At 44.6% G+C, this 25051-nt stretch overlaps 2 protein-coding genes, 2 non-coding genes and 1 pseudogene across 8 annotated transcripts; 1 reads left to right on the top strand and 4 right to left on the bottom strand.

The window, feature by feature from the left end:
- Window positions 1-2521: 2521 nt before the first annotated feature.
- TRNAG-UCC (transfer RNA glycine (anticodon UCC)) lies at window positions 2522-2593 on the bottom strand. The gene has a single exon. It is a non-coding gene; the product is annotated as a tRNA-Gly (tRNA).
- A 4831-nt stretch (window positions 2594-7424) lies between these two features.
- HSPA6 (heat shock protein family A (Hsp70) member 6) lies at window positions 7425-9682 on the bottom strand. Its single transcript, XM_031435899.2, has one exon. It carries the CDS (start codon window positions 9680-9682, stop codon window positions 7751-7753), a length of 1932 nt encoding a protein of 643 aa, XP_031291759.2. The 3' UTR covers window positions 7425-7750.
- A 736-nt stretch (window positions 9683-10418) lies between these two features.
- On the top strand, window positions 10419-10489 carry TRNAG-GCC (transfer RNA glycine (anticodon GCC)). Its single transcript has one exon. It is a non-coding gene; the product is annotated as a tRNA-Gly (tRNA).
- On the bottom strand, window positions 10436-23412 carry LOC116151293 (low affinity immunoglobulin gamma Fc region receptor II-like). Of its 5 annotated transcripts, none has more exons than XM_064477929.1 (5): window positions 23175-23412; window positions 22170-22190; window positions 20702-20959; window positions 15920-16174; window positions 10436-10555 (listed from the first exon to the last, which is right to left on the bottom strand). In XM_064477929.1, the coding sequence occupies exons 1-5, from the start codon at window positions 23284-23286 to the stop codon at window positions 10518-10520; spliced, it is 684 nt and encodes a 227-aa protein (XP_064333999.1). In that variant the 5' UTR covers window positions 23287-23412; the 3' UTR covers window positions 10436-10517. The 5 variants fall into 5 exon arrangements, with proteins under 5 accessions (XP_064333999.1, XP_064334000.1, XP_064334001.1 ...); XM_064477930.1 differs by lacking the exon at window positions 10436-10555 and adding an exon at window positions 10562-11064; XM_064477931.1 differs by lacking the exon at window positions 10436-10555 and adding an exon at window positions 11082-14778 and having other exon boundaries at window positions 23128-23222.
- LOC135319035 (polyhomeotic-like protein 1) lies at window positions 16809-19269 on the bottom strand (annotated as a pseudogene).
- Window positions 23413-25051: the final 1639 nt, after the last annotated feature.

The following is a 25051-nucleotide window of genomic DNA, read 5'->3' as shown; positions in this document are numbered from 1 at the left end:
TTTTAAATGTCCTTTCTTTTATAAAATTATGATAAGGATAGATGATAGTTGATGTAGCTGTAGTTGTTTTGTTAATTTCCTGACTTGGCAAAATAAAAAGTTGGCAACCCTACATTGGTCACCAACATTTGGGGGAAATTTTTACTAGTCTGTGAAGTCCAAGTTTGGGAACCACTACTTTCATCTTCACCTCCTTTATTGAATTGGCCACAAAAATTAACTTTCAAGTTTATTCTAAATATACATACATTTCTTATGCTTCACTTTGCATGTACACATGACAGCAATCCTAAAGAAGAGAGGGGGAAAAAAGAATAAAAGAAAAGCTGAGGCAAAAAGAAAGTACAGAATAGGGTGTTGAAATAAATCCAAATATATCAGTAATCACAATAAATATAACTGGAGAAAAATTGCCAGTTAAAGACAAAAGTGGATTTTTAAAATACATTTTATTTTGTTTAGAAGAAAGACATTAAAACACAAACAGAAAGACTGAATGTAAAAGAATTGGAAAAGATATGTCAGGAATATTCTAATGAAAAGAAAGTTGGTATATAGCTATATAATATCATACAAAATAAAGTTTAAGAAATAATGCATCACTAGGGATGAAAATGGTTACCACATAATAATAAAAGATTAAACTCATGCTGAACATATAATAGCTCTAAACACATATGTATTTATTAAAAAGCATTAAAGTATAAAAACAAGAATTATTAGACCAAAAGGAAAATTGACAAATCCATCACCACAGTGGGAGAGAATTCAACATACTTCTCTCAGCATTTGATAAGTCAAGCAGAGAAAAAAAATAAGCATAGAAACACAGTTAACAAGCTTAATTTAATAGATATATATAGAACTGTGCAACCAATAATTCTCACTTAAACATTCTTCTTAATGCACGTGGAACGTATATGAAAATTGACTTTATATGAAGCCATAAAAGAAGTCTTAGCTTATTCATGGAATCTATTGTATATGTCTCTTTGAACTGAATGAAATTTAACTCAGAAAGCAATTTTAAAAAATAACTTTTAAAAACTTCATGTATTTGAAAATTTTAAAAACACATTCTTGAAAACTGAGGCTGGCCCCTACTGAATAGCAATATACACGGGAGGAAGAAAGAAGGAGCGTCTAGTGAATCACGGATGAGGGAGATGACAAGGAAAGGTGGGAATCTGAGTACAGCAGGGTTTAGGGCAGAGCCTGGATCCTCGGACGTTCTTCTAGTGGGCAGTAGGAAATTATAGGGATGGGAGAAGATACACTAAGTGGCAAATCAGGTGGAAACTGCTTGCAGGATTAATTATCCAACGCATTTAACGAAGAACCAGGGTCAAAATAACATCACGCACTAGTACTCTTAGTTACCATCCACGAAATTCGCAAGCGAGCGACATACTCTTAGAATCTAAATTTAAGGTTAATTTTTGTTTCAGCGCCAGCTACCAAGAAACAACCATGTGTTGTCTCCCCGTGGCGGAATCGAACCCCGGTCTCCCGCGTGACAGGCAGAGATACTTACCACTATACTAACGAGGGAAGCTAGAACACGAGTTTTAAAACAGCTGTATAGGAAGTTATTTCTGAACTGCCTCAAAAAGTTGCTGATTGTTAAGTTGCACTTTTACTCGACCTAGCAACTGAAACATAATGGGACCCCTACAAGTAATTTTAAATTTGTAGCAGCCGTATTAAAAAAGAAGAAGAAACAGGTGATAATTTTAATAATATATCTGACTAAACCCAATATTGCAAAATATTATTTCAATATGTAAGCAATATAAAAATATTAATTAAGGTTTTTTCTTTTCTTTCCTTTTTTTTTTTTTTTTTTTGGTACTTAGTATTCAGACTGGTATTTCACACTTACAGACAGCACACTTCAACATGGACATTAAACTTTTTTCGGAAAAACTTGATTAGTATTTAGATTTCATGATATTTACAATTGAAAAAGTGGATTCATATACCCAAGTTGTTCCTAACGTACTTAAACGTTCTCCAATACATGGGTTGAGTATCTGTTTAAATTTTTCCATTGATTTATTTCAATAAAATAATTAATTTCAATTAATGAATTAACTAATGAATGCATTAATTTCAGTTAAATAGACTTAAAAATGCAGTTCCTCAGACGCATTCCTCAATTTCAAGTGCCCAATAGCTCGTAGCTACCGTATGAACCTCGCAGATATAAAACCATGGCCCCCCTTCCGAGGCTGAGTTTCAGACAAGACACAGCAGAATCCGGATCCCAAAGACTTCTCAAGAGTTGGAAAGTTTAAAAGGAAAGCAGAGGCAGAGAAGAGAGGAAAGAAAACCTTAGGAATCTAACCCCTCCACAATGTACACGAGAAGAGAATGAGACCCTGAGAGCATACAGGAGGAAAGAAGAGAAAGTGAGGAATGGCTGCAGTTCCTGGTTTCGCTCAAGCTTTAAAAAATCATCGCTGGAACAATTTCTAGCCTTTTTCAGAGACCTGCGGGGCAGGGCGCAGGAAAACGAGCTTGCGTTGGCTGGGAATCGAACCCGGGTGAACTGCTTGGAAGGCAGCTATGCTCACCACTATACCACCAACGCCTCCGTGTGGGGGACGTTGCGGAACGTTACATAAGAGGTACACAGAGCCTTCTCTTGGTGAGGGCGAACTCAGTCTTTATTCCTTTCAATCAGCTCTTCCAATCAATGACACGGGGCTTGGAACGCAGAGACAACCCTACACGGAGAAACGGAGGATGAGAACAGCGCAGAACCCGGCGGGAAAGCCAAAGCCTCCCTCTGCCCGGACATCTTCCCCCGCCTCCTTCTACCTTCCACGCTCCCAGCTCTGCCGCTTGGCGGGCCCTACACAGCACTGGATCCATCGGATGTTGGATTCGGTTTAACGGCAATTTGGGGCAGAGAGCCGAAGGACCTGCGGCGAGGTGTCCACCCTGGCGTGGCTCCGCCCCGCTAGAGAACGAGCGGGAGGAGAGCTTGAAATTGCACAGCGGATAATGGATTTTTACAGTTTAGGAGGGTGAAGAAGTAGGAAACAGGAGTCGGAGACAGTTTCATTTTCCCTGTTTCATGAAGAAGTCCAGGGAGAGGTCTAGTTTTACTTAAAATAATAAATAGTATTGATAAATATTGACGTCGATATAGCAGTATACGATAATATTAAAGGAAAATGAGAAAGCCCAGCTACAGTATGTCAAGATGACTGAGGCGCCTAAAGCGCTGCGTTCGGGTTGCAGCCTCCCCAGGAGGGGTCGGTCCGAATTCCACTCCTGACAAGATGGTCTTTCACTTCTTTCTCTTTCCAGAAATGAATATATTGATTGAAAGCTTTTTATGCCGCATATTTACATGTGAACATTGTGCTTCGCTTTGAATACGAAACTGAATCCATTTAGATCTATCCCTAACTACGAAAATTTTTTCTTTCCTTTACAATACAGTTGTTTAGTGCCTATTTGTCCATTCCCTTATTCGACAATGTGTTGAGCACAAGTAGGTAGATACAAAAGACTCTTCTGACTCATCTGACCGAAAAAGGAAAATTCTTCAGCCCAGATTCCTTAATTTGCAATAATTGGCCCGAGTCTTCTCATGCTTAGGCAGTAGCGTCAAACTTTTGGTGAGCCTCAGATTCCCCTTCGTCTTGCCGGACACACTCCCACCACCAGTTCTAATTCAACAGATCTGCTGTGTCACCAAAAACCGGGAAAAGAAATTAACACACCAAAATGGGAGGAAAGTAATAGACAGGAAAGATAAACTCATGAAGTTGGTTGTTTCAAGAACCTTTTCTTAAAGATTGCCAATAAGATCGCAAATAAAGATCTCACTTTCTAATTTGGTAGTAGCTAGATATAACAAAAATTTTGCTGTCCTTTTGGGAAGAGGGAGAGACTATTAATCCAAAGAGGGTGAACGTGTGAGGTCCATAAGCATGAGGATGGAAGGATCTTTAGGTTAGTTAGGGAAAGTTTACCAAACTACATTCTTTGTTATTTACTAGACTATGACCTTGGAAACTGCATTTGACTTTCCTGAGCCTTAGTTTGCTTATAGTAAAATGGATATAGAATTGCTGCGAAGATTAAGTCAGATGATCTATGAGCTTATTGGAAATACGTATCTCAGGCCACACCTCAGACCTACTTGAATCCACATTTTATAAGATTCCCAGATGATTCATACCCATATTAAAGTTTGAGAAGCACTGGTCTGTCTAATTTAGATGCTTTTACACAGGTTGATCTTTAATTTGGAATATCCTTTCCCTTGCTTCCTCTTACTCTGTATCATTTGAGCACTTACAACACTCAAGACACTATGCTTAGAACAGAGAATAAAAAGTTAAATACTGTGTCTGTAAAAAACAAATTTATGATTATCAGGGGAAAGGGGCAGGGGAAGGGGGGGTAAAGTGAAAGTCTGAGATTTGCAGATACTAACTACTATACATAAAATAGATAAACAACAAGGTCCTATTGTATAGCACAGGGAACTACATTCAAAAACTTGTAATAGCCTATAATGAAAAAAGAATATGAAAAGGAATATATATATATAACTGAATCACCAGAAATTAACACAACATTGTAAACTGACTATACTTCAATAAATTTTTTAAAAATAAATACTTAAGTAGTTAACAATTCAGCCTCCCAAAATAAATAATAAATAAATACTGTGTCTAAACTAAAGACAATGATAGTGCATCCATAAAAGAAACATGTGAAAAAATAACAAAGCTGAACCGTAACCATGTGATCAAGGTGAACACACCAGTGATTAGTCACATTGATATCATATACCTCCTGATATAATGCAATAAGATGGGCACTTCACCCTGTGGTATTCTTCCCCCAAACCTCACTGTAATCATGAAAAAAAGTTAGACAAACCCAGACTGAAGGACAATCTACCAAATACCCGATCAGTACTCTTCAAAATGTCAAGGTCTTGAAAAACATGGGAAGGTTAAGAAGCTGTCCTAGATTGTAAAGAAGACATGATAACTAATTGCAACATGTTATCCTGGATTGGCTTCTGAAATAGTAAAAGAACATTAGTGGAAAAATATGAAATCTGAATAGAGTCTACAGTTTAATTAATTGTATTGTACCAATATCAATTTCTTAGGTTTAATAAATGTAACGTGGTTATGTAAGACCTTAACATTAGGAGAAGCTGGGTGAAGGATATACAGTAACTTTCTGTAATATCTTTGCAATTCTTCTGTCAATTGAAAATTATTGCAAAATTAAAAGGCCTTAAAAAGAAACTTGCAAGTGGTTGCATGTTAGGAGTAGGAATTGAGAGTGGGGCAAGAAACTGCTATTTATTCATAGAAGGGTTGTAGCAAAATTTGATTTTTTTAATAATGGGCATGTTTTTTGATTCCATTTGTTCTGATATTTTGGGGAACAAATATTTAATTTGTTCTACTATTTTTTATTGTAATCACATATAGTTGTAATTACAATAATCAAACTAAGACTATATACAACATAATGATATTTAGATGCCTATTATACAGGAAACAGTCCCCAAAGAATTTAAACCATCAACAACAATTATTTAAAAGTAGATGAAGTGGTTAGTTCACTTAAATTCTTCTGTAGAAAAATACATATCACCCAAATGAGAGGATCTGAAGTGTTTTCACAACTGAGCACAATGAAATTCTCCTCCTTATACCCTGTGTATGTTTTAAAGAGAGATAGAGACTGTTGAAATGCTAGGAAACTATCTAAACCCTGTAAGTACCATCATTCCTCTTGAGAAGTTACAAAAAGGTTGGGGTGGTCAATGTTAGAAGTTGGAAGGAAATTCTGAAAAGGGAAAGTGTAACACAGAATGTGTATGTGACATCATCACTTTTTTGCAGGTTCCTTCCATTTGAAGTCAGGTTGCATAGGACCTAGGCCAGATGCAGAAAAAAGCAGTTTAAAATGTGAAATGACAACCAAGGGACAAGTGGGTTGATACTGAAACCTCCTCTCCACCTTTAGCTAAATATTATGTAGCATTGCTCTAGCCAAATCCACTTTCATTTCTGAGAAAAAAAATATCTCCCTTTGCAAGTAGGAGAGATACAGTGTGGATTGGGTTGATTGGGAACTAACTTACACAAATTTTTCCTTGCTCTTACAGATCATTTAACTGGCAGTGAAATTGCCCCTGAGGACATTTCCCAGGTTCAATCTCTTGCTATAAAAAACACATATTCACTTAATGAATAATGTAAATATACAATAAAATATACTTTTTTCCCTCAGGGCTCAGCATCCAACTGTGTTTTAAAAGAATAGTATGTCCAATCTCATAACATCTAGGGGTCTAGTAATAAGTGGAGTTATAGCTTGTTTGTGAGGTGACAGTGCACAGGCTTTAGAGTCAGACAGGACAGGGTTCTTATTTCCAACTCTCCCCACCGCCCCTCTTCCCTGATTTAATAGCTATGGGCCTTGAGTAATTGTTTAACTTCTTTTAACTTCAGAATCCTCATCTCCAAAAAGAGATAATATCCTATGATGTTGCTGCAAGTTTTAAACTAGATTGTATACATCAAGTATCTGGTACATAGTTGACAATCAATTAATAATAATTAGTGGTAGCTAATATTGTTGGTCACACACTATATGCCCAACATTCTTCTTCACTTCTTACATATTTAATTAATTGTACCCTCATAACAATTTTTGAGATACTATTTCATCATCATCCCCATTATATAGAAGGTGAAACTGATTCTTGGAGAGTAACTTACACAGTAGATAAGGTAACAGAGCTGAAAACCTAAGCAGTCTGGTTCCAATAGAGCCATTTTGTTACACAGTTGCCATCGCCATCATCATCATCATCATCCTGGAGCCTGTCAGCAGAAACCAGATGGAACAATGCTATTTCTCTCACATAGATAAGATCAATAATAACTTTATACCACTGACTTACCCTCTTAGTCTAACATATACTCTTCCCGAGTCCAGGACTTAGGGTCTGTTCTCTAAGAACAATGAATAAGGTCACATTATTAGAGAGAGATAATTAGCATATAAACTCTTTGTCAGTGTATTAGGACACACAGACTGACAAATTAAACTAGGCTCCCAATACAGAATTTTTATTTTAAGGTCTTGCTAGGACTGAAGTTTCTCTCCATTCTCTGCTTTTCCAACTCTACCTCTTTCCCTCTTTCAACACAGTAAGTCACACTTCTCTCATACCTGACCTCATACTTCAATACTGTCTCAGTGTGCCTGCCTCAAACTCTTCCTCTTATCCTGTTTTCGCCTATAGAAACCTTGCACACAGCCTTGTGAATTTTCTTCCTATCTTTTTCAGCACCCACCCCAACATTTTCTGCTTCTGAAAGCCTTGCCCTTCATCTATTTAATTGGATAAAATGAAAACGAAGTAGTTTTAAAAGTTTATTTAGCTCTATTATTTCATATAACAAAATCCATACATACAAGTAACAAAATACATAAAATATAGGTAAAAGCAATGTTGAAGGGCCACACAAATGTTCAAAGTGATTACTTCTGCTTGTTTGAAGTGGGAGAAGATTTTTTAAAAAGTCAAATGACAAACACCACCTTTATAAAAACATACTGACAAAAAGCTCCCTGTTTAGAGGTAAGATTCCCCTCCACTCCCACCCCTGAAGGTATAGGCAGGATCATAGTAGACAGTCTAGAAAGTCCACAAGCCCAACTCTTACAGTCACAGCTGACATGTCATTTAATCAACCTCCTCAATAACAGGGCCAGTACTGGGGGCTCCCTGTCGGGCTTGAGCTCCACAACTGCTACTCCCAGGGACACCAGGCCCCCCATAGAGCCTGGAGAAGATGGGGCGACATATCTGCTCCAGCTCCCTCTTCTGATGCTCATACTCCTCTTTCTCTGCCAACTGGTTGTGCTCCAACCAAGCAAGCACTTCCTGACACTTGTCTTGTACTTTGTGCCTGTCATCTTCAGGAATCTTGTCTCTAAGGCTTTCCTCTTGCAAGGAGCCATTCACATGGAAAACATAGGCTTCCAGGGAGTTTTTGGCAGCCACCTTGTCCCTCTGGGTCTCATCCTCAGCCTTGTACTGCTCAGCCTCATGAACCATCCTCTCCACCTCCTCCTTGCTCAGTCGACCCTTGTCATTGGTGATGGTGATCTTGTTAGCTTTGCCTGTGCTCCTGTCAGTGGCTGTCACACTCAGGATGCCATTGGCATCAATGTCAAAGGTCACCTCGATCTGGGGGACTCCACGTGGAGCAGGAGGGATGCCACTGAGCTCAAAGCGCCCCAGCAGGTTGTTGTCCCTGGTCATGGCCCTCTCACCCTCGTACACCTGGATCAGGACCCCAGACTGGTTGTCTGAATAGGTGGTGAAAGTCTGGGTCTGCTTGGTAGGTATGGTGGCATTCCTCTGGATCAGTGTAGTCATCACCCCACCAGCTGTCTCCAGCCCCAGGGACAGGGGAGCCACATCCAACAGCAGGAGTTCCTGCACCTTCTCACACTTGTCCCCCATCAACACTGCTGCCTGCACAGCAGCTCCATAGGCCACAGCCTCATCTGGGTTGATGCTCTTGTTCAGCTCCCTGCCATTGAAGAAGTCCTGCAGGAGCTTCTGTACCTTGGGGATGCGGGTAGAGCCACCCACTAGGACAATGTCATGGATCTGGGCCTTGTCCAGCTTGGCATCCCTCAAGGCCTTCTCCACCGGCTCCAGGGTGCTACGGAACAGGTCTGAGCACAGTTCTTCAAAGCGAGCTCGAGTGATGGAAGTGTAGAAATCTACACCCTCAAATAGGGAATCGATCTCCAGAGTGGCCTGGGTACTGGAGGACAGGGTGCGTTTGGCACGCTCACAGGCCGTGCGGAGCCTGCGCAGGGCCCGCTTATTCCCGCTCAAGTCCTTCCCGTGCTTCCGCCCGAACTCCCCCATGAAGTGGTTCACCAGCCGGTTGTCGAAATCTTCTCCACCCAAGTGAGTGTCTCCAGCCGTGGCCTTCACCTCAAAAACACCAGCGTCGATAGTAAGGACTGACACGTCGAAGGTGCCCCCACCCAGGTCGAAAATGAGCACGTTGTGCTCTCCGGCGCTCCGCCGGTCCAGGCCATAGGCGATGGCGGCTGCCGTGGGCTCGTTGATGATCCTCAGCACGTTGAGTCCCGCGATGGCACCCGCGTCCTTGGTGGCCTGACGCTGGGAGTCGTTGAAGTAAGCAGGCACGGTGATTACAGCATGCTTCACCGGCTGGCCCAGGTACGCCTCCGCCGTCTCCTTCATCTTGCTCAGCACCATGGAGGAGATCTCCTCGGGGTAGAACGTCTTGTCCTCCCCGCGGTAGGATACGCGCACCTTGGGCTTGCCGACCTCGCTCACCACCTGGAAGGGCCAGTTCTTCATGTCCGACTGTACCGTGGGGTCTGTGAACTTGCGCCCAATCAGCCTCTTGGCGTCGAACACGGTGTTGTGCGGGTTCAGGGCCGCCTGGCTCTTGGCTGCATCGCCCACCAGCCGCTCGGTGTCGGTGAAGGCCACGTAGCTGGGGGTGGTGCGGTTGCCCTGGTCATTGGCTAGGATCTCTACCCGGCCGTGCTGAAACACGCCAACGCAAGAATACGTGGTGCCCAGGTCAATGCCTATGGCCACTTCCTTTGCGGCAGACATGGCTGTGGCTTTTCCCGCTCCAGCGGACGAGTGCAATACGGCGTCGGATGCAGGAGCCTCAGGGACTTGGTGCAGCTCAGCCGTGGAGGTGCACTCAGCGGTGCCTCTTCTGCTTGCCCAGCTCAGATCTGCTTCGCTCCGCTTCCACGAGCTTTTTATCCAGTTTCCGGAGACCCGCCTCTTCCCGCCCCCGCAGCCGCGAACCTTCCAGCGCCCTCTCGGCGAGCCCAGAGCCTGCCGGCCTGGCTGCGCCGGCTGACTCAGCCCAGGAGGCTCCGCGCTGACTCAGGGAGAAGGTTCCGGTAGATTCGGCGGTACAGGGCAGGGCGGCCCCACCATCTGCACCGTCTGATTCAGAGCTGCAGAGAAATTTCCAGCTTCTCCCGGGTTGTTCTAAGGGCGATCGGTTGTGGCAGAAGCCAGGTAAGGCAGTAACTTCCCAAGAAAACAGTTCGTCCCCTCGTTAGTTGAAGAATGCTGGTTTGAGTCCAGCGGCTGGAGAAAAGCCGAAAGCATGTCACCATGCGAATTAGAGGCTTGGCCCTCAAAGCCAAGGGTTTAGATAATTTTTTTTTTTCCTTCTTAAGTCTTAGTTTTGGTGCGGAGGGGTCTTGAAACATAGAGGCAATATCTTCGAAATTGTGACTCTGAGGCTGATCCAATTCCTATTATGGAATGGAGCTAGAGCCAGAGATGACTTTAAGAGATGGTGCTGCAGGCATTTTCTGTAGGCAGAGCATTGGTGGTTCAGTGGTAGAATTCTCGCCTGCCACGCGGGAGGCCCGGGTTCGATTCCCGGCCAATGCAAGGGTGTGTTTTCTTCCAGGCCATTATCTTAACTTAAACATTTTTTGTAGTCTCGAATTTGTGACACTGGAATAAACGAAACCAGTTAGTTGAAGACTGGGTTCTTTGGTTTTCCCTCCTTTACCAAGTTGCATTCCTCAGAGGAGTCGGAACCTGGAGCTGAGGCTTGGAGACGCAGGCATGACCTCGCCACCCAGCCCTGGGGAGGACCAAGCACAAGAGGGAGAATGCAGATGAACTGTGGTGACAATGTCCCTCCTGTTATCGAGTCTTCTCTCTGGACCCGTGTTTCTGAGCAGCATCGTCCCCAGGGGCCAGTTGGAAAGGCAGTGTGCGTTTTTCTCTTAGGTCTGGATGGGTTCCCAGCCAGAGCCCAGGACTCCTGTGGGAAGTAAATTCCTTACAGACTGCAGTGCATCCCATGCCCTGAGGCCAGAGGGCAAGATGAGTTCAGTGATCAGTAAAGCCACATTGGTTCCCATCAGTTTTATGGCCTTGCTAATTGCCTTATCTCACTTTCTTTCATCCAGAACATCCCATTTGAGTTTTCTGGTGTTTCTATTTGCCATGGACTTCTAAAAAGCCAAAAGGAGGAGACTTTTCAGAGATGTGAGGGTGGAACTGGAAGAAACAGAAGCAAAAGTCTTCTGTAACCTCCCCATAGGGGGATGGAACCCTGGTCTCCCACATGACAGGCAGGGCTACTCACCACTATACTAAGAAGACAGCAGATAGCACCCTAGGGAAACATGACACATTCTAATGTTAAACTCTGGTAGCTTCAACTTTCATGTAATATATCATTATTTACCTGATTCAAAGGAACCTACTAATTTTTAAAAAGAGAAACTAAAAACCTTTGTTCTATAAGTGGCTCTTGTCTCCTCAGATGGCTTAGATCCCTTTGGAAAGCTGCAGAGTCTTTGAAGAGGGAGGAGGGAGTTAGGATGCAGATTCAGTCCCATTTCTGGACTGGGTTTCTGGGCCAACCTTTTCCCAGTGTATTGATAAGAAAGAAGAAAGAGCTGGCAAAGTTTGCCGCTAGTGAGCTCAGCTATGATGGGAAGGTGATCAGTCCAGGAAAAAAGTGTATGTTTGAAGAAGTGTGCAGTAAATAACTTCTGCAGTGTAAAATCAAACCATCCTCGAAAAGAAAGAAACTATTTCATAACTCCAGGAGGGGAGAGAAGCTGTCAGCTTTAAATTCATTCACTCTCAGAGTCTAGGCTGGCCAGGCCTGCGTGTCAGGGTTGAGACATTTTAGGCAAGGGCCTAGAAGAGAGGGGGCCTCACTAAAGAAAGGAAGAGGTGGCCTGTCCTGGGGTCTGTGCCCTGGACTGTTCAGGGACTCCAACCTTGTCCAAGCTCCAGCCTTCTCTCCCAGCCCTCAGCAGCCTCAAAACCTCACCTGCACATCTACCCCTCAGAGTTCCAGGTACAGCAATAAAGCAATCACCTCTGTACTTAGACACAGCATCACAAAGCATGCTTCCATTATCATTCACTTCTTTATTTTTTAATTCAGAGAAGTTCAAGTAGAAAGTTTATTATGCAATGCAAACTTTGTACATACACCTAAACATATCCACTAATGTTTAGTAATTTAGTCTGAGTGTCTTTAAAAGTGATACCAACTACCTGTACATCCTTGAACAAGTCATTTCAACCATCTGGGCCTCAGCTTTCTCAATTTTAAAATGAGGAGATTGGACTTAATCATTTCTAAGACTTTCTAGCTTTAAAAGTCTCTGATTTTATCCAGGAGCAAAAGAGGATTCCTATCTCCCCTAAACTATGTACCTGCTCTATACCTGAATAAATCCTGCTTATGTTAATAAGAAAAAGAGGAGTGAGCTGCTATGTCTATCATATAATGTATGGGGTAGCATGGGTGAGTACAGGGAGACCAGTCAGGAGGCTGTTGCATACATTATATGATAGTTTATTCATTTTTATCCCTCACAATGGTAGAGTAAGGAATGTTAGTATGATAGACATTTATGATGCTCACCAATGTATATGATTCTCCTCCTGCTAGCAATTCATGCCTCTTGAGATCAGGTCATATGACTTGTTTTGATCAGCGAAATTTAAGTATGCATAATGTATTACTTCTGGGGAGAGGCCATTTAATTACTGTCATAATTGCTACTGTTCCCTTTGCCTTCCTTGGCAATATGTGGTAGCTGGTGTTGAAATGGAGGTAGAAACCTGAGCCATCCCATGAGAAACAGCTTCCTTGGGGAGTCTTCCAGATATACAGGAGAACTTGAGTGAGAAATAAACCTTGGATGTTTTATGCCACCAAGGTTGCATTTTTATAGAATCTGAGTTTAACATGCTGGCTAAAGCTGGCCAAGTGAGCTTATCTCCATTCTTTTTCTGATGCAACTAGCCACAGAAAATGTAATTCACTCAGTTCTACCTTCTAGTTCATCCCCACTCCAAATTAGATCTTCTTAACTTTCTTTAAGGTTACTATGGTAAAAGCAATCTTTTTAAGGGGAAAGTGCCAGCTAGATAGTGCGCTCTGAAGACATCAGATTCTGTAGACATTTATTAAAAACCTTTTATATTCCAAAGACATTATGTTTCCATGTATGTTGTTACACTTGAATGACACAAGATATCCCTGGGGAAGGAGATAAAGATATTACCATTTCACAGAAAGAAGAGTCTAACTCATAGGGTAGCTAAATGAATTCTTCAAGACCAACCAGCTAGCAAATGGTAGAAATGAAACACAAATTTAGGTGGTTTGGCTCTATTTTCAGTGTATTTTCACAATGCTACTCTATAGGCTTACAAAATTAATTCAATTAAAGGGAAGTTAGGTCCAACTGATATACTACTTTCAAAGATGTGATGGGTGAGAGTAAATAATATTAAAGCGTTTAGGCAAATATGTTCAAAGCTGAAATGCATGTGCTAGTGGTGTATTTTAGGTCGTAACTAACAGGGTGTTCAATAGTATTAAACTGGACTTCTGCTTCTGGAAAGATGGGGTATATGTAACTTAAAAAAGTCTCTGACTTCAAATGCTAAAGAATTTACTCATTCCAGAAATATGTATTGAGTGCTTTATTATATGCCAGATACTGACCTTGACTTTAAGTATATGGTAGTAAACAAAACAAAGACCCTGCTCTCATGGAGCTCATATTCTGATGGCAGAGTGGGTAGTCAGTTAGTGGTAAGTACAATTGGGAAAAAGTACAGCAATAAAATAAATAAGCAGTTAAACAGATGAACATATGGTACTTCAGTTGGTGATAAGTATCATGGGGAAAAACAAAGCAGGAAAGGGATTAGGAGATAATGGAGGATTGGGGTTGTATTGATTGATCAATGAGACCTCACTGATCAGGTGGTATTCGAGTGAAGACCATGATGAAGCATGCTGTAGACGTCTGTAACAGTATTTCAGAAACAGTAAATAACATACCTGGAATAGAAGTATAAAGTGTTCAAGAAAGCAAAGGAGAGCAATAGATGAGGTCAGAGGCACTGAGGAACAAGAGCATATAGTGCCTTGTAGAACACTGCAAAGGTTTTAGCTCTTACTCTAAGTACAAGGAAGAAGATATTGCATAGCTTTGAGCAGAGAAGTGACAGATACAACACACATTTTTAAAAGATAGTTTTGGCTGTTGTGGTGAGAATAGACTGTGGGGTAGCATGGGTGAGTACAGGGAGACCAGTCAGGAGGCTGTTGCAGTAACCCAAGTGAGGAGTGATAGTGGCTTGGACCAAGGTGCTATAGTAGTGTACTGAGAAGTGATCAGATTGTTTGATTTATTTTGAAAGTAGAAGCAAGATTTACTGTGGTTTCATGTATTTGAAGAGCCTCTGTCAAGAATCTGTGAAAACACATTTGCTGTGAGTCCTTGTAGAGCTGAGTGGGCTGTGGCTGTGCCTTGGCCTTCAGGAAATCAGTGACGGAAGGGCCTGTTAGGATTTAGCTCTGGAGATCATAGGCCCTTTCTTTCCCTGGGGCTAAAGGGTAGTTGGAGGCTCCTTAGCCCAGGTTGCCATCAAGGTTGGGCTAGGGTAAGAGGAAAGCACCTGAAGAGGTGCCACTGCAACTGCTGTTACACCGAGAGATGAGGGGTCATTTGTCCTGAGGGCCCTGGCTTCATCTGACTTTGCAGCTTCTCCAGTCTCCTGTTAGCTTTGAAGGTCTCTCTGCACAGAAAAATACAGCCCCGTATCCACTGCAAAAAGGAGCCCTATCACCAGGCCGAAGGTAATTTGATACCAAGGTGAAAAGATGAGTAGAATTGCTGGACCTAATAGGAGAGGCAGAGGGAGGGGAAAAATGACAGTTGTTAAGACAGAAATTTGGAATAAACAGTCAGGTCCCCAGTGAGGAGCCTTTGTGAAGTCATCCAAGCCAAAGGCTAAGGCCAAGGCCAAGGGCAGACAGGTAGCCCAGGAAGTCTTCAGAGGATCTCTTCATCTCTCTTACTTCCCAAGCAAAGCACTAGATTAGTGGGAAGCATAAAGCACTAGATCAGCATTTCCCAAAAGATGACCTCAGGCACATCTGTTTGCAGGACATTTATAGAAGCTATAGAGAAAAAAGGTTTTGTGGTTACCCAGCTTTAGCAAATGCCCTATGAAACTTAGTTGAAAAGTTTTCCTTAAGACAGGATTTCTTGAAGCCTTTAATGTGCCTTATGAATATAAAAGGAGAGGAACAGAATACATAGCATATTCTGCATTAATTTGACCACAGAACCCTTCATTCTAAAAGGCTCCTCAAGGAGTTTTGTGATTGGGGAACAGCCTTTGGGAAACATTGAACTAGCGAATCCGCAGACCACATCAACAAATCTTCACTCACCACCTCCTCTGAGCCCAAGACCAGATGGTGTTAATTGACCAACACTAGTCTGGCATAATAGTTTGTGATGCCATCTGAAAGGGCATGATATGGATTCCACAATGCACAGCTTCTCAAAAAACAGGCAAAAGCCTAGTTCTTTGTATGTGGAGAAAGAGTCTCATGCCAACATGGCAGTCTTCAGCTAAGACTTAAGCCTAGGCTGAGAGGTTCAGTAGGGAAATACAAGCAAGCATTAGACTCCTAGAGGGACATAAGACAAAGTGGAATGGTTTCAATGAGGTGGAAAGGAGGGTGGCAGTGTCTGGCAGAGGGATATGGCAAGATGAAAAGGTAGCTTCTATCCTCTAAGAGGTAAAACTCCAAGTGAATGACATTCTTTTCTATAATCCCTAAGAAATGAGCTGGAACAGAGCTGCACATTCAAACAGCAATCAGGTCAAGCTAGGACTTTCAGGGTTCCTGCTGATCTCAAAGAGGCCTACTCAGGAGAAGAGAAGGTTCTGAAGCCCAATAAAGACCAGTAATCCCCTCGCTACCCATGTTTCCAAGGTTAAAGCTCCTTGAACAGCCTTGGTTCCCACCTTGGACAGTGATGGTCACAGGCTGTGACGAGTGCTGCATCTGCCCGATAAATCCTGTGCAGTAGTACTCGCCATTGTGACTGAAGTTTGCTTGTGGGATAGAGAAGTTGGAATACACAAAGGAAAACTTGATGGATTTTCTATTGTGGAAGAATGTGACCTTATACAGAGGCTTGTTTTTCCAGCTGTGGCACCTCAGCACGATGGGTTCCCCTTCCTGGAACACCAGGCTAGGGGTCTGGAGCAGCAGCCAGTCTGAAAGACACAAAGGGACCACAGGACCCAGGAGGTCTTGACTCAGCTCCGAGGCCCAGACCATCCTCATAGTGGGACATTACATGTGGAGAGAAGAGCTAAAGTCTAAAATCAGACAGCCCTGGTCTCTAATTCTGGCTTCATTACTTATGAGCTCTGTAATCTTGGGCAAGTAATTTCACTCTTCCAGGTCTCAGTTTCCTCGTTTGTGAAAATGGTCACAATCATACCATTACCTATCTACAATAGTTCCTGGCACACAGCAGGCCTTCAGGATACCCTTGTCCTCTTGTTCCTGTCCTGGGAGAAGCCAGCTGCAGCTTCATGCTACCCAGTGGGCCTTTGCAGGAAGGATACCAGAGAACCTGGAGTACAGTGCCTTCTCTGAGGGAGGGAGGGTGGATCCGGTCTGACACAGGAGACAACATGTGCTGGGGACACAGCAGAGACATATGTCTTTGGGGAAAGTCATGGACATCCAACAAATATTAATTACCTTATTTGGTGCATGTTAGTAAATGTGGAATTTCACTTTAGCAGGGTCTTTGTCTAGAGGCAGCAGTTACATGGGTGGGCCATTAGCCTGCTGTGTACTTTTTTCTCCCCCAATTTTCATCCTTTTACTGAAGAAGAACATTTAAAAATTTTTTTGTTGTATAGGATTTACAGGCTAAGGTGGGTACTTAACTTACACTCCTGACCTCAGCTCACACACCCCTCTTCCTAAAGCTATAGGACAGAGCAGAGTTGGAATTGGAAGGAAAGGGTGGAAAACAACAAATACATTGGAAGGGAGCCAGAGGATGAGGAAAAATGACAACAGCCACACGTGTTAGTCAAACACACGTAGTCCCTGCAGCAGATCAGAATGATGCCAACCAAGTCTCTACACTGGCTGGTCAGTCTGCCACAGATGCAGGAGAAAATGTTCAATACTGAGGGAATGAGTGACAACAAAGAGAAAACTCTGCACCACAGCTGCAGAGGGACAATCCAGTAGGAAGGTGGGGAGACTGGATCTTGCTCCTTGTGTCACACAAGCTAGAAGACCCCACCCCTCCCAGGCACCTTGCGTCCCACCCATTCCCTGACCACCATCCTGTGTATTCCTCCCCTTGGAGAATCAGGCCCTGGGTAGACAGTCCACTCCGGGATCAGGTGAGCAGTCCTGCTTCTCTAGACTGCCTCTCTTATAAATGTTGGATTGGGGTAGGTGGGAATGCTGAGAATTGTAAAGATCTTTTTAAATGAAGTAGAACCCAGAGAAAATGTCAGAGCTGCTTCCATGTAGCACCAGCAACCAATCCCTGCACTTCTCTTCCCTGTCTGGGTAATCCCCTCTACGGAAGGTGAGCATCATTAGAACAGCACTTTCTTCCCAGCAAAGGCTTCTACTGGTACCAGGTTGTAACCTGGACAGTGTAGAGTGTCTGCCTCAGGCTGATTTGTGCAAGAGGGCCACCTTACATCTCCTTGAGGGCAATTTCTTGGCACAGATGTCGAGGGCAGGGCCCAGCTTCATGTTCATGGCACTCATGAGACGTTCTTTAAGTAATAAAAGGGGCTTCCATCAATCTTCTGGGAACAAAACTCTTCCTCCACTCCTGGAAGCCTTGTCAAGAGGCGATACATTCATACAATCTTCTGCACTCCAGTAGCTAAGATTACTGGGCAGGAACACAGGATTGATGCCATGAATCCTGGTGTAGGCAGAGCCATATGGAGGTTCCCTGGTCACGTTCCCCATGCCCAGCTTTCACTGACAAAGGCCCAGGGAGGTTGGGGAGAGCGGTTCGTCATAACTGGAATTCTCTGAACTACAGGTAGAAGCTCTTTATGGCATTGGCACTTGCCCTGGAACTTAGCATTCATGATGTCAGAGGAGTAGCAGTGGGAACCACACTGGTGAATGTGAGCATACTGGGCTTCTTGAAACACTTTCATTTTTTTTCCTCTTTGCCAGAACTGGCAGCTACAGCTTACACTGTACCTCTTAGTGCAATTCATGCATCAGAAAAATTTGGAGCCACAAAACTGTTCTGCAGGCATGTACTTCCCACAGTGCTGGGACTTCGGAAAATCTGTCTTCTTGACCACTCAGCAGATGGACTGTCCCCTCCCCAGTGGCCACCTGACTGATTTTCATTCAGCCCTGTAGGGAGGCCAGTCTGTAGTGGCTTCTTAGACTCTTACAGTAACAGAGAACAACCCACTGGAAAAGGTTCTGCTCCATCCTGGATACCAAAGCCCTGAATCATGTGGGTGAGCATCTGGGGCTTCACAATGTCTTGTGGAGGTTTGAGTCACCCATTTGTCCGGACACCATGGCTAGTGTAGGAGGTGGTGCTGATGGACAATGGGAATGTTTGGTGAGTTAGCATTCCCCCTGGTCACTGCTCAGCTTCTCCTAACTGCTCTTCTTCTCCATGGCCTTGGGGCTCTCTGCGACTGGAGAAGCCTTGGTGAGAGCATTGAGCCCAATGTAGAGACATAGTCTCCCTCCTTGTGTTTGATGGCCAGTGTCTGGGTTTGCCTGGCAGGTGCACAGACTGCATGTAGAAGACAACAGAGACCTGGGTTATGGTGACTGAGGGGCCGTGAGAGTTGTGGCTGCTGCTGCTGCACCAGCTAGAGGTGCAGAGCTGTGTGGAGGAGAACCGGAACTGACAGGGCTGGAGCTGTTGCTGGTGGTCAGCAAGGTGGTCTGCTGCTGGATCATCACCTGCTTCTCCAAGAGCTGGATCTGTTGCTGTGTCTAAATCAGTGAATGGGGCTGGGGCTGTGGGTGGGAGACTGAGCTAATAAGGGTCTGGCTGAGAGCATGTGTAGCTGTGCGTGTCAGGTTCATGGCCATGTCCTGTCGAACACTCCCATCTGCTTCTGTCTTCTTGGCCACTGCACTTTCTGCCTGTCTAGCTGTCCTGAATCACAGTCGTTGTTTGGGATACAGGCACAGGCTCCACCACTCCCGTGCTTTTCATGAGACGGCTCCCACCACCACCTATTCCTGAGGAGGGCAACTGACCCAAAGGCCCAGGTGTGTGGCCACTTACTCCTGGACCAATGTACCTTAGGATGCTGTTTCCACTGCCCATACCGGCTGGTCTAAGACTAAAGAACTAGGCGGAGGCCCTTGAGCAAGTCTGAGCCACAACGAAAGCCTGTCTAGAGGACCTAGGTTAGAGACAGGAGGCTAAACATGGGAATAAGGTATGAGTGGTGGTGGTCAGCTGCTGTGTAGTGCTGGTGTTTAGGGGAGCTGGCCTGCTGAACAGCAGTTGTGGCTCTGCAGCTGGGTCCTGGTGAGCTGCTGCTGGACATAAACTGGTAGAAATACTGAGCCCAAGGAGCTGTCACAGCACTGACTGCAGGGCCTGCTCTGCTTGCTGTTCTCACAGTGGCATTGAACTCTCTGGGGCTGAGCGCTGTCACCTGAGTGGGGACTCCCATCAGTGCAGCTGGAGTACTGTTGGCTCTCGTCTCCATGGTAGTGGCCCAGGGTCCCAAAGGCTGGTGCTCGGGCTCAAGGCTGCACATCTAGCTCTCCACCCAGGTCTTCCACGATGGTGTCCACCTCATGTGCAGGGTTCCTTGTCACCAGACCTGGTGGCTGGATGGGGACTCTCAGTCTCAGGGGAGGGATCCCTTCGCCTCCACCCCTTCCTAGAAGGGCAGGGGCACTGAGATTGAGGCTCTGCCAGGCCTCTGGGGCTTCCCTCCAGGACTGTCTTATCCTGCTAAGCCCAGAGGGTAAAGATGGCAGGACTGGGGCTGAGGCCCACCTGGTGTATTACGTACTTTTGAGGACAAGTTGGGAAGCAGGTAACGGAAGGGGACTAAGTGAAGAGTACCAGTGACAGTATTCGTCATAGTCACGTTTCAGCTTTTCTTTATGGAGAACCTATTTCTTGCCGGGAGCTTTGGAGAATCACTCATCTATTCAGCAAACATTTATTAAGCCCTGCCCTGTGTCAGGACCCTGAAATACAGAGACGGTTAAAACACAATGTTCACCTCAAGTTGCACAGAGGGCAGAGGAGCAGGGAAATGCTGATTCTCACCAGAACCTAACGGGGGAGGCAGTAGTACCTCCACTGAGCAGATGTGGAAAATGAGGCTCCAAGGTAAATGAAACCACCATGTTTACATGGCTAGTAATTTCCAGGACCAGGACTCAGTTGTGGTCTGTCTGTGTATTTGCCTCTGCTGTGAAAATGGAAGGATTTCTATGAATTAGGGATTTCTTTCTGCTTCTTTCACACCCGCCTGCCTACTTGTGGCCTTGTCATCTTCTTGCTCAGTCAGAACTGAGGCAAAAGAGCCATTCAGAGAAATTTCTTAGGAACTTCCACCCCACCACACATACTAAGCAAAGGGGGTGGCAAAAAGGGAAATGAGTGGACAAAAATGACTCCAAACAACTCACAGCCATGCTTCCCAGTACATAAGCCACCCTTTTTCCTAAAAACCTCTACCATGTAAGCAAATTTCATCTCTCCTTGACCCCCCAGGCCTTGCTCCACTGACCGGAAATCACATCCAGATGCACAGGGTCACTGAGGCTGGTCTGGCCCGTCTGGCACTTGTAGTCCCCGCTGTCATTGCTGCTGGCTTTAAAGCTGTAGCTGGGTTGTACCTGGGTTGGGATGGAGCTTCCATTATGGAACCACTGGGTGAAGTCATCCCCAGGGTTGTTGGTCCCTTGGCATATCAACATCACATCATCCTCCTGGAGAACGTTGACCCATTTGGACTGAAGGTTCACCACAGCCTTCGGGAGACCTGCTGAGGGGAAGAGAGAGGATGCAGCCTGAGGGAAGGGGACCCCAAATCTCAGACAATGGGAAACTATGGCTGTGCTGTAGACATCAAGATAGGAACCCAATCCAAAACTGTTCTGCAGCTGAGGGCAATTCCTCCTACTCAGGCAGCCCACACAGGGCCTCCTAGGAACCCAGGTCCTCTTAGGGAGCTTGGCCGTTCCTTAGGGGAGAAGGTAAGAGATAAGAGAAGTGAAGACAGAGCAAAGCAAACACTCTAGAACTACAAGTACACCTCAGCAAGGGACATTGAACAATTTCCTTCTCTCTCTCTCCTGTATACATGTGCGCGTGCGCACACACGCGCACACACACACACACACACACACACACACACTACAAATACATACCTTTTGGGATTCAGTTTCCACCCCTGTAAACTGAGGCATTTGGGCACTAGTGGACAAACTCCACAGCTGGATGAAGACAAATGGGAGCATCTGATGGAGGTGCCAGGCTGGGAGTCAGACATCCGGTTTCTGTTCTGACCTGGTGTCTTTATTTGTCTCTTAAAATAGAACTATCCTCACACCCAAGCACAGAGGACTATTAGAAGGATGAAGAAAGGAGAAAGGCTGGAGGGCAAGTCTAGGAAACCCTGGGTTCGGTGCCCCAGGGAGAGCCTGACCCTCCTGTGAGTCCTAGGATGTGGAAAGTTTAGTGGTGTAGAGAAAGTGTCTAGCAGGGTTCACCCCACCAAGTTGCAACCAGTGGTATCTCCTATTTCTGTCCAGGGGAACAGGCCCTGAAGCCTTCAGACATACAAAAAGTAAAATATTTATCAACACATGAGGATAATCTAAGCAAATCATGTGATTTTGCATACAGCTGAAACTAAAGTGCTTGGTCTCATGATTTAGTTGGGAAAGAGGAAGGCGATTGAAATAGAGGACAGTAATTTTCTGTGAGAAAGTCTGTGAGGTCTCACGGTAACAGAACCAGAAGGACTGACGCCCCTGTGCATGTGGCTGCCCATTCCCAGCTTTGCTGATAGAAAGGGAAGGAAAAGAGTTGTGGGGGATGGAGTAGGGCGTCTTGTGGGAGCAATTACCCTTTCCTGGCTCTGTCTCAGTCCTGAATTGCTGGTGCATTCAGAGCATCTCCAGGCAGAGTGCTGGGAGCAGAGAGAGAGGATATCTGGGGAGGGAGAGGATTTGTGTGGGTGGAGCACTTACCAGGTGTCCCAGCAGCAGGAGCTGGGAAGCAAAAGGAAAGCAGCCATTAGCTCAGAGTTTGGATTTGATGATTCATCATTATAAATAATCACCTTCTTGTAAATCTCCTTAACTCTCTTGCCCTTCTCCTTCTGCATTACATTCACCTGTGTTGTCCAGGCCTTTACTTGTTCAGCTGTGTGTTAATGAAACTACCACACGGTGGCCAGATTGGTATCTGTGTAAACTTACTGTCTCTGTATTTAAAAGGACACTAAACTCCCATTCTAACACTTTTCCCTAGCTAATTTGCTCTGCTGCTTTTGGTAGTGACACTCATCTTTTCCTCACTTCTGTCTGTACAGTGCAAGCAGACATGCATGGTTTCCCTGGTCCCACAATTGATGATTCCAGAATTGCCCAGTTTATGTATTCTCTGAGCCCCATTCCCTGGATAACCCAGACATTCTTGTGCTTCTTCCCAGCGAATTACCTTGCACATAAAGAGAACAGGCTTCTGCTGCCTGAAGTGGTTTCAGGGGCACAGAGAATGGCTGCTGCCCCCACCACCACAATGTGTTTTATTGCTTCCCCTACCTCCTTTTGTAAGAGACAGCATTAGCCCTTCTGCCTAAGATTTGGTCCCACTAAAACACAAATTTCTACAGAAGGGAAACACCCTTTCCTCTACTAGACTTTCCTCAGAGCTGGCTCTGCTGTGGGCGGTGTCCAAGCACCAGGGACCTGGGTGCCCAGTGAGATTCGGCAGAAGACTAGGGAAAAAAACAGAAACAAACAAACAAACACCAAACTCTGCCAATTTCATAATTTGCCAAGGCCAGCAAGGTTGTGAGAATTTGGTTTTCATCAGCCTGCCTTCACCCTCCTGACTTTCCTCACATGCTTCCCGTGCCACCCCTCACCCTGGCCCAAGCTCAGCCCCAACCAAGGTGGCAGCACCTGAGTTAGAAAAGCGCACCTGCCTCTGTTCCTGCTCCAGTGTCCCTCCTGGGGGCCCTGACTCACCCAGGAATAGCAGGGCTGTCCACAGTAGCATGTGGCCCAAGGGATGGCAGGGCATGCAGTCAGCCTGGTCACTCTCGGCAGCAGGGAGGGCTGTGAATGAGGGGACCCCCATCACCTCCCGGAGCAAAGGAGTTGGCTCTGACAGCACCAGCACTGCGAGCACAGACTTCTCTCAGGGCTTGATGGATTCCACCCAAGAGGACAGACAAATTCTGGAGTAAAAGAGGAAGTGAAAAGAAGTGTTGTATTATCATAGGCTCCTCCCCTTCCACCTCCTTTCATCTCAGTGGTTCCCTCCCAGCAGTTTCAGGACTTCCAAGAATAAATCTTGCTCAGCCCATCTCCAAATTCACAGAAAATATAGAAACTGGGAAACAACTTTCTCCTCTTCTCCTAGGGCCACAGCTGGGCTCAGCCTCTGGGAGAGAGAGAGGAATGGTCACCCAAACTCAGCTCAGAGCCTCCTTTCTGTCTCTTTTTAGAAAAAGTGATGGAGGATAGTGTGCCAGCATACTTCTCATATTTCTAGATCCATTTGGAGACCCAGGTACTGGAATTGGACTACTCCTGAGATGGAGCCTAGCAGTGGGAAGCTTCCCGCCATCATTTGATTTTCTTTATTATCATTATCCTGACTCATTTTTGGATTATGGAACTGTTGCCAGTGATTAGGCGCTTGTCTCATCGCAGAAAGAATTCAGGACACAAAGGTTAAGAAAGTAAAGTGAGGGTTTATTAAAAGCTAGTACACTCTCAAGGGGACAGTGTGCAGGCTCAGGTGAGTTTTTTGGCAAGTTGGTTACATAGACTGTAAAAATGAATGGGCAGAATATGTATTAGGTAGAAAAGAGTTTGGGGTCATATTCCCTGATTTTATCCGACCTTTACCTTCCCAAAGGGAGGAGGGAAAAAGAGGTGTGACAGGGTGGCAATAGAATGATCACACCCATCCTCTTATTCCCCTTTGCTTTCATTCTTTTACTCATTTCTTCAATAAATATCTTTTGAGCACAAACGTGTGCCCTGATTCTTTGCCTTTGCCACCTCCTTTCCCATCACTGTTGTCACCGCTACGGCACGGTGAAAGAGCAGGGCTTCGGAGCTGTATGAGTCTAGTTTTGGATGCCAGGTTGCTTCTCAGAACTGCAGGTTCCTCATCTGTATAAATGAAGATTATCATGCCTACCCTTGAAGCGGGCTTTCTCAGCCTCAGTACTATTGACATTTTGAGCTAAATATGTCCTGTCCTGTACATTGTAGGATATATAGCAGCATCCCTGACCTCTACCCACTAGATGCCAGGGGCATCCCTCAGTGGTGAAAATAAAAATGTCTCTAGACATTGGCAAATGTTCTTTTGGGGGCATCATTGCCACTGGTTGAGAACAACTGCACTCAAGGTTTTTTGTTTGTTTGCTTTTTGTTTTCTTTTTCTTGCTAAACAGTTTTTACTTAATTTTTTTATTGAAGTGTAGTTGATTTACAATGTTATGTTAGTTTCAAGTATACAGCAAAGTGATTCAGCTGTGTGTGTTTGTGTGTGTGTAACTCTTTTTTAGATTCTTTTCCATTATAGGTTATTAAAAGATATTGAATATAGTTTCCTGTGCTATACAGTAGGTCCTTGTTGTTTATCTATTTTATATGTAGTAGTGTGTATCTGTTCATCTCAAACTCCTAATTTATCCCTCACCCCTGCATTCAAGGTTTTTGAAAATTAAAAGAGAATTTGTATGTTAGCAAAGTGCCTGATGCATCATGGTATCTGATGAATGGTAGTCTCCCTTTTTTGCTTTCTGTCATCATTCTCATCACCATTTGCTTACCCTTAATACTTCCAGAACATGAGATGCTCTGGGATCTATCTTGGGGTCTTC

This window comes from Camelus dromedarius, chromosome 23 (genome assembly GCF_036321535.1).
Source record: "Camelus dromedarius isolate mCamDro1 chromosome 23, mCamDro1.pat, whole genome shotgun sequence".
In the NCBI taxonomy this organism is placed as follows: domain Eukaryota; kingdom Metazoa; phylum Chordata; class Mammalia; order Artiodactyla; family Camelidae; genus Camelus; species Camelus dromedarius.
The sequence above is the reverse complement of the archived record's forward strand: the minus strand, read 5'-3'. Positions and strand labels throughout refer to the sequence as shown.